A 12,937-nucleotide genomic window follows, 5' to 3' on the forward strand; every position below is an offset into this window, starting at 1 on the left:
TTGTTGAGATATATTAAGGGCACAATTGGTTTGGGGTTAGTGTTTACTTCCTCGCCAAAAGATCTTTCTTTAGTGGTCTACACTGATGCAGACCATGCTAGTTGTCGAGTTACTCGTCGATCTACCAGTGGGTTATTGTGTTGTGTCTACATTGGTCCAAACTTGGTTGTATGGGGATCTAAGAAGCAATCAGTTGTGGCTAGGTCTGTTGGGGAGGCAGAGTACTACGCAGTTGCCTTGGGAGTGACTAAGCTTTTGTGGCTTAAACAGTTACTATTGGAGTTGGGTTATCCTTGTGTAAATACTCCCGTTGTGTGGTGTGACAATCTGACTGCCAAAAGCATGGCAGAAAATTCCGTGTATCATTCTCGTACTAAGCATATTGGTGTTGATGTGCATTTTGTGCGTGAAAAAATAGAAAACGGTGAGGTGGAAATCCGATATGTTCCTACTACTGAGCAAGTTGCTAATGTGTTTACTAAGGGGCTGACTAGAGATCGATTTGAACTACTATGCAACAAGTTAGGCTTCACAGAAATACCAGGTTGCTTAGAAGTAAAGACCAGTGCAAGAGTGCTAAAGGATTCGGAGCCTAAATTGAAGGGGAGTGTGGAAGTATTAGATAATTGAGGCAGTTTTAAGTTGTTAGTTATATAGTTGTATATTGTTGTCTTTACTTTGTGTTATATTGTTTGCCTTTCGTGTATGTTAAGCTATTCATATAAATAGCTCAACTCTTTATTTGTTATGTGCGGTGGTATTCATTCTTGTTATTGAAGATACACGATACATTTTGTTTTCTCTCAACTGTCTTGTTCAGTTCTACCCTAGCTTAAGTTTTCACAATTACTACAAAGAAATTCATTAGCTTGATCCAAATTTTATGGAGTTCTACTAGAGTCTTTAATATTTTCATCTAATAGGGTCATGTTAGAAATCACTTGTATTAGATTAGCTTATATATCACGAGAAAGGTGTTTTTTCTTTCTATTAAGCATTTGTTATATCACTTGGTATTTCTATTCTAGAAGGATTGTTTCTAGAATGTTAATTAGCAGTTTGTTAAAGCCGTTAGTTAGCTGTAACTTCCGTCTTTTTGAATAGCTTTCTGTTACCGCCTCTATGCTATATAAATAGAGGTCGGGTGTTAGCTTTAGGGGTACTCTTTTATCTATCTTGGGCAGTGAGGAAGAGAGGAGTATGCGCTGGTGTTATACTTGAGTTCTTAGAGGGGATATCTTTGTAATTCTGGTAGAGCAATCTCTCGGGCAGTCTGTGTATAAGGCTAAGGGGATTGGTTAGTGCATGTAATCATTTTCAAAGTTCATTCAAGATAGTGAAGATAAAAGAGCCTAGGGCAGTCTGGATGTAGGTCTTTCTAAAGACCGAACCAGGATAAATTCTTGGTGTTCTTGATTGTTTTTAGTTGCTGATTTGTTTTCTGTTTTATCGCAAAATGTGTGTGTGTTTCGGGTGAGTGATTCAGGGAGTGTTTCGGCTGTTTGTTTGAGTGTAATTGGGTGATTCGAAGCTGGGAGATATTCCAACAACTTAGTATCAGAGCCTTCAATCTCAATTGACATTCAAGATTCATCAAGAAACCTCAGGAGGGAGAATCAGAGACTCAAAACTCGATGGCACCAACTGCAGCAAGATACGACATTGACAAATTCGATGGGACCAACGACTTCGGCCTATGGAGGATCAAGATGGAAGCCTTCCTCTGCAGTCAAGGTTTAGAAGGGGCGCTGGAATCAGAGGTATCCCAGTCATCAACTGAAAACGTGACACCAGTTCTAACTACCGCACAGAATGAGGCTCAGGCAGAGATCAAGAAAAAGGCATTCAGCCTTCTGATTCTGAGTCTTGGAGACAAAGTTTTAAGGGAGGTATCGAAGTTAAAGTCAGCAGCAGAAATCTAGAAAAGGCTGGAAGATCTCTACCTCAAGAAGACTCTATCCAGTCGGTTATTCCTAAAAGCCAGGTTTTTTAATCTTAAAATGCATGACAATCAAAAATTGCAGGAGCATTTAGATGACTTTAACAAACTATGTTTAGATTTAGAAAACATAGATGTGAAATATGATGACGAAGACAAGGCCCTAGTTCTTCTATATTCGTTACCAAAGTCCTATGAAAACTTTGTAGATATTCTCCAACACGGTAGAGAGAAACTTTCTTTAGAAGATGTAATAGGGGCTCTAAACTCTAAGGAATTAAGAATTAGGATGGACAGTAAATCTAACCCTAGTGAGGCCTTATCAGTAAGATCAAGAAGTACTAAAAAGGATCATAAAAATAAGGGAAAGTCAAGGTCTAAAACTAGAAATGGAAAAGGCCCAATCAAATGTTACTACTGTCAGCAAGAAGGTCATATTAAGAGGCTGTGTCCTAAAAGGAAAAAGGATTTAGCTGAGAAGGAGAGTTCAGGGGGAGGAGTAAACTTTTGTGATAATGGCTATGATAGTTCTGAAGCTTTAGTTGTAAGTGAAAATGCTGAAAGCCATGAATGGGTATTAGATTCTAGCTGCTCCTTTCACATGACTCCAAATCGTCACTGGCTGCAAAACTTTAAGAACTTTAATGGAGGAAAGTGTCATGAACCTAGGGTTCAAGACGGACTGAAATGGACAATCAGAAAGATCCGATTGAATTAAGGTTAAGAGTAGAATGTATTAGAGGGAAAATTGAAGAAGAATGGGGGAGAAATTAGAGAGAAAATGAGGGAGAGCAGAATAGAAAAATGAGGGGAATATTGTAGAGAAATTGTAGAGAGAGAATCAGATTTCAATTATCAATTCAAGCATACCCTCTCTTCTTACAATGGGCATTTTTATAGGCCTTAGCTAGCTCCCTAACTAATTTCTAACAGCACCCATGTGCTCCTAACAAACACCCAAATATCTCCTAACAAACTAATATAACTAATTACATTATTGCCCTTCTAATTACCCTTAGTACATGACAATTTCCCCTCCTTGAAATGTTTCTTGTCCCCAAGAAACTTATTACCACCTAGCCATTGCTTCTTTATCCAATGCCCGCCTTCTCTATCTAATTTTTCTTTCTTTCTTTTCCTGTCCTTATAGGCCTTTTCTTCTTCCTCATTCTCAAGTATCCAAGATCAATTCCTGTCGTAATTCGGCCTAGAACTTCAATAGGAGCAAGTTGATAGAGTTCAAGTTCAATACCAGCAGCAGTTGTTCCTACACCTCCATGGTGCACCACAGCTGCAAATTGAAAGATATCATCAGCATCCTCGGAATGCAGCAATGGAAGATTGCAGATTTGCCTTGGACACTCATACCAAGGCTGCTTGTGAGCATTAGCCTTAGGAGCTGGTGCAACTTCAATTTCAGCCAACAAATCATCCTTCCATGTGTTAGACAGCAACTTGGATTTTCTAGTAGGAGCAAAAACCAACACAGCAGCGATAGTTTTGTTTTCTTCAGCAAAACCTTCAACTTTTTCAGCTACCTCCCTTAGTTTTGTTCCAGCTACATCCTCTTTGGCAAAACCTACAACTTCTTCAACTACCTCCCTTAGTTTTTTTCTAGCTACAACCGGCCTCCAAAATTCCTCACCCCTTTGAATTTGCTGCTGGTCAAGAGGACTACTTTCGTGATCATAACTCATAGAAAAATTCCCTTGGCTGAAAGTGAAATCAGCATCTCTTTCTTTAGCGAATGTATCCTGCCCCCTTGAATGATCATGTGAGCTGCCATTAGATATCTAAGAAAGAGCAATAGGGAGATTGTTTGAGGCTAAACATCCACTAGAAAAACTCCCAGCAGGCTGTTGAACTCCTTGAATGGTTCCTGCATGATGAAAAACAGGTAATGCAGCACCAGATTGAGTAGAGAATGATGTGGTAAAAGACGTCCCAGTACTCTTTGGAATATTTGAAGTCAATCCATTCATCCCACAGCCATGTTTTGCTGCAGAAGTATCAACAGCAGCCTCAAAATGCAGCAATGGAGGTTTGTATTCTTTCCTTGAATACTCATACCAAGGCTGTTTGTGAGCATTAACATCAGGAGATGCTGCAACTTCACTTCTAGCCAACGATTGCTCAATGATTGACACCTGACCAAGTGTCTTAGGACTAGTAAGAGTGCTTGAGAGGCTGTCAATTGATTGATTGCCTTCCTCCAATTCATTTTCCTCACTTTTTTCTTCCTTCGGCTTCTCCATTTTAAGAAACTCCTCTTTGTTGAAACTTCCATGATAGTTATCAAAGTATTCGGCAGGAAAATTGTAATGATACTCCTTAGATAGTATCATTGCAAACTCTTGCAATTTCTCGCGGAACATTCGACCAAATTCCTTGCACTCTTCATCAAACCCACTGCTGGTTCCTTTGTCCAATTGGCTGATCCCCTTCTTATGTTCCTTGTTGCTGCCAACTGAAAGTGCAGCCTTCTTTGGCTGCCATTGAAGCTTCATTCCAGCTGAAAATGAAGCATTCTTTTGCTGCAATTTAGGGCTCATTTGCTCCATGTATGCACTGCTCCCCTTGGCTGCCTTTGTTTCCCTTTGCTCACAGCCTCTCCTAACTTCATGAGTAGGACACCCCACTGAAAATGCAGCCTTCTTTGGCTGCCATTGATGCTCCCTTCCAACTGAAAAGGAAGAATTCTTCTTCTGCAACTAAGACTCCCATGGCCTCACATATGTCCTATCTGCCTTGGCGTAACTTTTATGGGCGAAATCAGCCATAGGCCAAGAAACTGGAACTCCTTCCACCTTGCTTCGCCTCCCAAATTCACATGCCCGAACCGAGGATTGCTCTATCGCTGGGAAATTAATCAGATTGGCTGGAAATAGCCTAAAGGGATCGGAATTCACCTGGACAACTTGCCGACGAAGTCCGCTGCCTCTCGAACTCCAATCCTCAGCACTACGACCGCCGTCTATCCCCTCAGGCATTTGGACAACTTGCCGACGAAGTCCGCTGCCTCTCGAACTCCAATCCTCAACACTACGACCGCCGTCTATCCCCCCAGGCATCTGCGTCTAATGAAATTAATGGCAGTTCTTCTCAACCCAATCACTGCCCAAGGTTCCCAGCCCACTTGCGATCACCTCTGATTCCAAAATCACCAAAACTCGCTACCGAGAGCCAATCTTCTGCTTCTCCTTCAGATCCGTTTAAACTGGCTGCGATAGACTTCTTCACCTCTATCGTCAACTCCAACGATGCTCCTGCAACCTGTCTTCCGTTCGTCGCACACGCCTAGGTCGTCAGCTTCACACTCCGATGGACCCACGCCTCTTCGAGATGTCCGCTACAGTCGCGGACGCTCGGTGGTCAGCTTAACTCTCCGACGGACTGCCTCTTCCCACGAACGACGCCCGTTCGCGTCACCCCACTGTCCGCTTCTCACGAACAATTGTTGTCCGCTTCACCTCCGACGGACTTACGCTCGCCTTGGACAATCGCAACCCACAACCAATCGCGAATGCTCCTCAGTTCGTGTCCCACCTAATCACCGACTCAGCGACCCAGACCCAGTCGCTCCAGATCGCGAATCCTCCTGGCTTGCTCGTCTTCAAGTCTGGTCCAAATTACTGGAGTCTTGGCCGCGATCCAATCCTTCTACTTCTCCTTCGCGTCTTCACTGGAAGTTGCTACTTCTTGAATCGCCTCCTGCGACTTGTTCCTTTCAGCCACTGATTGCCCGTCAGCTTCAACACCTACCGTGGATTGGTGTCCGTCGCGGCTCTCATTCAGATCCGAGTTGACACTCACTCACCCCCTCGCAAGTCGGAATTGACTCCGAGATTCAACCGGAAATATTTTGATTGTTTCTCTTGTCAAGAATACGCAGTTCACCGAAAGAAGAAACTGACGGCTGCCGTTGATATCTGTTGGACCTAAATCAGTAACGAAAACTGCCGAGGAACATGCTTTGATACCATTTGTCATGAACCTAGGGTTCAAGACGGACTGAAATGGAGAATCGGAAAGATCCGATTGAATTAAGGTTAAGAGCAGAATGTATTAGAGGGTAAATTGAAGAAGAATGGGGGAGAAATTAGAGAGAAAATGAGGGAGAGCAGAATAGAGAAATGAGGGGAAGATTGTAGAGAAATTGTAGAGAGAGAATCAAATTTCAATTATCAATTCAAGCATACCCTCTCTTCTTACAATGGGCCTTTTTATAGGCCTTAGCTAGCTCCCTAACTAATTTCTAACAACACCCATGTGCTCCTAACAAACACCCAAATATCTCCTAACAAACTAATATAACTAATTACATTATTGCCCTTCTAATTACCCTTAGTACATGACAGAAAGGTCTTACTAGGTAATGACCATGAATGTGAGGTAAAAGGGATAGGAGACATTAGGCTAAAGCTGCATGATGGCTCTCTTAAAATCCTCACAGCCGTTAGATATATCCCATAATTAAAGAGAAACTTGGTTTCTCTTGGAGAATTGGATAGGAATGGCTTAAAGTTTAAAGGTGAAGAAGGAGTAGTTAAAATAACTAAAGGGTCCTTAGTATGTATGAAGGCAGAACTGAGAAATGGAATTTATTTTTTGCAGGCTACCATAGTATGTGGGGAAACAGCAGCCATAAATCCTATACCAAAATCTAAGGAAACTCTATGGCATTTACGGATGGCTCATATCAGTGAGCAGGGCCTTAAAGAGCTTTCAAAGCAAGGTATATTGGATTTAGGACAGACCATAGGTATAGGCAAGTGTGAGTCTTGTATATATGGTAAAGCAGCAAAAATAAAATTCAGTAAAAATGCTATACACTCATCAAAAGAACCCCTAGACTATATCCACTCAGATTTATGGGGTCTAGCTCAAACTGAATCCCATGGTAGCTCAAGATTTTTCCTATCTATAATAGATGATTTTTCTAGGATGCTATGGGTATATGTCCTAAAGTCAAAAGATAATACATTTAAAACATTTAGGGCATGGAAGGCTATGGTGGAAAACCAAAAAGGCAAGAAAATCAAAGTTATAAGAACCGATAACGGGTTAGAATTTTGTAATAAGGATTTCAATCAAATGTGTAAGGAAGGGGGGATTATTAGACACCTAACTGCACCCGATAAACCTAGGCAAAATGGTGTTGCAGAAAGGATGAATAGAACCCTCTTAGAGAGGGTTAGATGCATGTTAAACTATGCAAATTTACCTAAAGAATTTTGGGGAGAAGCTGTATCAACAGCATCCCATGTTATAAATAGATCCCCATCAACAGCTATAAAATTCTTAACTCCTTATGAAAGATGGTTAGGCCATAAGCCAAACCTTGATCACCTTAGAGTGTCCGGATGTCTTGCCTATGCCGATATAAAACAAGGAAAACTTCAGTCTAGGGCCAAGAAATGCTTGTTAATAGGATATCATCTAGAGTGAAAGGTTATAAACTATGGAATTTGGAATCTGAAGGTCAAAGGATTATAATAACTAGGGATGTAACATTTGATGAAAATTCAGCTATGAATGAAAATGAAGATAAAACTCAGCAAGATAAGAGTCAAAATAGAGTTTCAGTACCAGTAGAGCTCTCAGAAAACTCTCCATGTTTGCCTCAAAATATCTCAGAAGCTGAGTATGACTCTTTAGACCCGAGCTCTAATTCAGATCCTGAACATAGCCATAACCATGAATCATCTCAATTTGAAGGAGATGAAGATGACAGTGAGGTAGACTCTAGCATAGAAGATCAACCTAATAGGGATAGATATAGTGTGGCTAGGGACCGGCAGCCTAGAACCCGTAGACCACCTCAAAGATACGGCTACTCAGATTTAGTAGCCTATGCCCTAATTAGTGCATCGAAATAGCTAGTGAAGAACCTTTGTCATATGAGCAAGCAGTGTCTTCTAAGGATGCTGATAAATGGATAGAATCCATGCAATCTGAGATAAATTCCCTTAAGAAAAACCAGACTTGGGAGCTGGTGGAGAGGCCTAAAGGGCAGCGAGTAGTTGGCTGTAAATGGCTGTTTAAAATCAAAGAAGGGGCTGGAGTCAATCCTAAGCCAAGGTTCAAAGCTAGGCTTGTTGCTAGAGGTTTCACTCAAGTCCCAGGAATAGATTTTAATGAAGTTTTTTCTCCTGTAGTAAGGCATTCTTCTATAAGAATCCTACTGGCCATCACAGCCAAACTGAACCTTCACTTAGAGCAGTTGGATGTTACAACTGCCTTCCTTCATGGAGACCTTGAAGAGAGAATTTTCATGGACCAACCTAAGGGGTTTGAAGCTAAGGGAGAGGTGGAGAAAGTGTGTCTCCTTAGAAGGTCATTGTATGGACTTAAACAGTCCCCAAGACAATGGTATAGAAAATTTGATTCGGTTATGATAAATCAAGATTATCTAAGGAGTTCCTATGATTGTTGCATATATTTTAAACATGTTTCACCTAGAATTTCTATCTATCTATTCCTATATGTGGATGACATGCTTATTGCAAGTCAATCCACTAAAGAAATCCAGCTTCTCAAGCAAAGGCTGAAAGCTGAATTTGAGATGAAGGAATTAGGTGAAGCAAAGAAAATTCTAGAGATGGAAATTTCTAGGGATAAGCAACATGGAAAAATTTATCTATCTGAAAGAACATACTTAGCAAAACTGTTATCAAGATTTGGAATGGCAACTGCAAAGGCTGTTAAAGTGCCTTTTGCACCTCATTTCAAACTATCATCAGAACAGTCCCCAAAGGATGATGAAAATAAGAAGGAAATGGCCAACATCCCATACTCAAGTGTTGTAGGCAGCTTAATGTATGGAATGGTTTGCACAAGGCCCGACTTAGCTCACGGAATGAGCGTTATAAGTCAATTTATGGCTAACCCAGGAAAGCCTCACTGGTTAGCTGTAAAATGGATGTGTAGATATCTTAGAGGATCAGTTAATTATGCTCTGTCCTATAGTGGTGAAAGTCTAGAAGATCCTCCTATAATCCAAGGATATGTAGATGCAGACTATGCTGCAGATATCGATAGAAGAAGGTCCACAACAAGCTATGTGTTTAGGTTATGGAATTCTACTATCAGTTGGAAATCTAGCCTCTAACATGTGGTAGCATTGTCAACTACCGAAGCTGAATATATAGCCCTCTCAGATGCATTTAAAGAGGCTTTATGGCTAAAAGGATTAATAGGAGAGATTCTAGGTGTAGATGTTAAGACTATATTAATGTGTGATAGTCAAAGTGCAATCCACTTATCTAAAAACCAAGCTCATCATGAAAGAACAAAGCATATAGACATAAGATATCATTTTATTAGACAAGTTATTGAAAATAAAACTGTTATTCTAACCAAAGTTTCAGGTGAGGAAAATGCAGCAGATATCTTCACAAAGGCTGTTCCTGTTTCAAAATTAAAGCATTGCTTGAATATTTTAAAATTGATTCCGTCAGATTGGCAGCAGAATCAAAGCAGCAAGTGAAGATTCAGGTAGTAGAAGGAGACCTCGTGAGGAAGCAAATCAAATCAAGTGGGTGGAGAATCTGTTAGAAATCACTTGTATTAGATTAGCTTATATATCACGAGAAAGGTGTTTTTTCTTTCTGTTAAGCATTTGTTATATCACTTGGTATTTCTATTCTAGAAGGATTGTTTCTAGAATGTTAGTTAGCAGTTTGTTAAAGCCGTTAGTTAGCTGTAACTTCCGTCTTTTTGAATAGCTTTCTGTTACCACCTCTATGCTGTATAAATAGAGGTCGGGTGTTAGCTTTAGGGGTACTCTTTTATTCTATCTTGGGCAATGAGGAAGAGAGGAGTATGCGCTGGTGTTATACTTGAGTTCTTAGAGGGGATATCTTTGTAATTCTGGTAGAGCAATCTCTCGGGCAGTCTGTGTATAAGGCTAAGGGGATTGGTTAGTGCATGTAATCCTTTTCAAAGTTCATTCAAGATAGTGAAGATAAAAGAGTCTAGGGCAGTCTGGATGTAGGTCTTTCTAAAGACTGAACCAGGATAAATTCTTGGTGTTCTTGATTGTTTTTAGTTGCTGATTTGTTTTCTGTTTTATCGCAAAGTGTGTGTGTGTTTCGGGTGAGTGATTCAGAGGGTGTTTCGGCTGTTTGTTTGAGTGTAATTGGGTGATTCGAAGCTGGGAGATATTCCAACAGTGTTTCCCATCCTAGTAGAGTTGGTGTAAACACTAAATGCAGGCCGCCACTTACACATGTACTTTAGTAGCAAAGGAAGAAGATTGTCCAAGCATCATGGTTGGGGCCAAGCAATAAAAATCAACAAAAGTCAAGATGAAATTTTCTTCAGTGAGGAGATTAAAGCAATCAATGTGATTGGGGCAACAAGATAATTACATCACTAGTTTTATGCGATTATGACTCCTCCATTTTGTCTTGATGTAGTTTGCTTTTATCAGGATTTCTAATAAATTTTATGAGGCTTTTAAGTGGCATCGGATTAGCATATCATGCAAGACGAGTTTGAAAAGATTTTTACATATTTCAGGAGTTTTATCAAATACATATGGCTTATTAAGGTTTTATAAAATAATGGCAATTCACCCAAAAAGGATAATTAAAACCCTTAATATTCTTCTTTAACCTTGTTTCTTTCTATTTCAGATATATGGTGGTAAAACTCAAACCAAAGCCTTTTTTGGTGGGGGAATGTAATCTAAACCAATAAAGTGTCCTATGACACTCCAAGGAAGATTATAGAATACGGAAAAACAACCAATTTTTCCCCCTTGTAAGCACATAAGTGAATTTACAACCACTTCAAGTAAGAGTTGAGTAATTTTCATCCTTAACTTGCTCCTGATTTATGCATTCTCAACCAAAAAGGTAAAGATATATAATGTAGGGTTTGTTTGATAAAGTGAAGTTAAATATTGGAAACATAGTGATAAGTAATTATTGCTGGAGCTACCAGCGTTCCTTGCTTCAGCAACTAGAAGTTAGAAACTACCAGCATCTGAAGTTTGTAGCAATCCATAAATGAGGGAGATACAGCATCCATAGAAGTTCACCCCTTGTTTCAGTTTTCCTTTCAAATCAAAATTACAAAGGGAAATAGTTTACACTTTATTTAAGTTCACCTCTTAATTATCCAGCCATCCTCAAGTGTGAAAAAAGTAGCTATCTATAAAGTATTTTATCTTCTTTCAGTCACAGAAACATAATGAATGCGGCAAAAAAATGTTCATCATAAGGTTGAGAATCTATTGAGAAGACTAGCATCTACATTCAAGGCATAAAATTAGAACCATAAGTCCCACTCTTATACAAACTGTAACAAAAAATGTCCTCAGTAAATATATATGATCGAGCATCATGTATTTTAAGAGAAAATTGGATTTAGATACAGCAGTAAAATAAAATAATATGTCGACTGCAAACCAACAAAGTAGACATGTGCGCATGTGTGCGTGTAGCATGCGCTATATAAAATTAGCATACCAATGAAGAGGGCTTCTACCATCATTATCTGGAACATCAAAATCAGCTTGATATTTTGCAATGATGTGATTTAAGAATGTTGTTTGTCCATATTGAGCTGCAACATGAACCACCTGCACTAAAATCATTGGGGTCCCAGTAATGCCTTATTGAATATTATGTATCTCAAAAGCCATGAAAAGCAAGAAACCACACAGCAATTACATCAATCCCATGACTTCCGGCAAAATATGATTGAGAAAGAGACTGAATTGTTTGATCTCAAAGAAATGCCACAACCCAGAGATGCATGTTAATGAGAGTTTCAGCACCTGGAATGGGATCCAACCTATACAAGAACTAAATAAGAGAACAAGCCATACTGTCACCAGAAAGCTACATGCCTAAACCAAATTTTACATGAACTCCCCGTTGTCCTTTGCATATCTGTCAACCAGATACAACAAGAACAAGGTATGAAATATATGTCTGGGAACAACTAGATTTTCGTAAAATTAGTGCACGTCTTCTTGATTTTCGTAAAATTGGAGAGCAGACCAAAAGAAAACAACAGTTTGACTATTGAGAGAACAACTAGATTTGGCTACCCTATGAACCATGAATTTCGACATGGTATAAATGTTCCGTTGTGGTACTAAATCCAGGTATGCTACTGCCGATTATTTACTTCATATTTACTTCTTCAAGTTTCTGCTTTAAAAATGATGCATAGTTACATGAGGACTTTATATCACTAATCAAACTAGTACTTTCTGTAATCCATACAAAGCAACCTAATGCTTGCTATGAATACATCCTTGTCCTCTTTTTCTTTTAGCTTCTGTCATTTTTGTAAAAGAAAATTTTGACACTTGATATTTCCACATCTCTAATTTCTTCAGGAGAAAAACGAACTGATGTGACAGCTTATATTATTACTTGATAGCATCTTATCCTTCTCACTTGCAAATCACCAAAACATCTTGAATCCACATGTTGGACCCCTAAACATACACTGGTCTTATTACTGGACAAAAACCCTTGACCGGCATGTAAATCAGGAAAACTAAAGAGCCTACGCCATTAAGCTTTACAGAAAATTGTTAGAGCGTTGAAGGCATATTAAACCCAAGAGCGCAAATATTCACTCTGTGACCAAGCAACAAAAGAAAATGCCAATCAATGCAACCACAACAACGTGGCAAGCACGGCCCATTTTCAAATCTTTTCGATAGAAATTTCAATTTTCCTTACGCCAGGTAATTAAAACCATTTCCACAAAGAATAACTTGTGAAAGTTCCATAATTCAACCCAACTTCAATCAATTACCCGATAACCATTTACGTCAGCCGCCTCAACCCGAGCCCCGTTATGCAGCAACACGTCCGCCGCCGCAATCGAACCCCGCACCGCCGTCCAATGCAATGCCGTCTGCTTCGCATTGTCCGTGGCGTGCACATCGCCACCATGCTTCAAAAAGAAACAAATTCAATAAAACCCCAAAACCAACCTATCACAACTAACCTCAGCTCCAATCCGAAC

General features: G+C 39.7%; 1 protein-coding gene and 1 non-coding gene across 5 annotated transcripts in view; one reads left to right on the forward strand and one right to left on the reverse strand.

Annotated features, from left to right (window-relative positions):
* LOC127801172 (probable protein S-acyltransferase 23) overlaps positions 1-12,937 on the reverse strand; it is a 47,580-nt gene that overhangs the window by 34,102 nt on the left and 541 nt on the right. For 3 of the 4 annotated variants that reach the window (XM_052336069.1, XM_052336066.1, XM_052336067.1), the window contains exons 2-3: positions 12,725-12,865; positions 11,416-11,528 (exon numbers count right to left, since the gene is read on the reverse strand). In XM_052336069.1, coding sequence (XP_052192029.1) covers positions 11,416-11,528; positions 12,725-12,865 — 254 coding nt within the window. The remainder of the gene's footprint in view (positions 1-11,415; positions 11,529-12,724; positions 12,866-12,937) is intronic. The other variant, XM_052336068.1, reaches the window with a different exon arrangement.
* LOC127802926 (small nucleolar RNA snoR35) lies at positions 3,819-3,899 on the forward strand. The gene has a single exon (XR_008023376.1). It is a non-coding gene; the product is annotated as a small nucleolar RNA snoR35 (small nucleolar RNA).

Source organism: Diospyros lotus, chromosome 5, assembly GCF_014633365.1.
Source record: "Diospyros lotus cultivar Yz01 chromosome 5, ASM1463336v1, whole genome shotgun sequence".
Taxonomy (NCBI): domain Eukaryota; kingdom Viridiplantae; phylum Streptophyta; class Magnoliopsida; order Ericales; family Ebenaceae; genus Diospyros; species Diospyros lotus.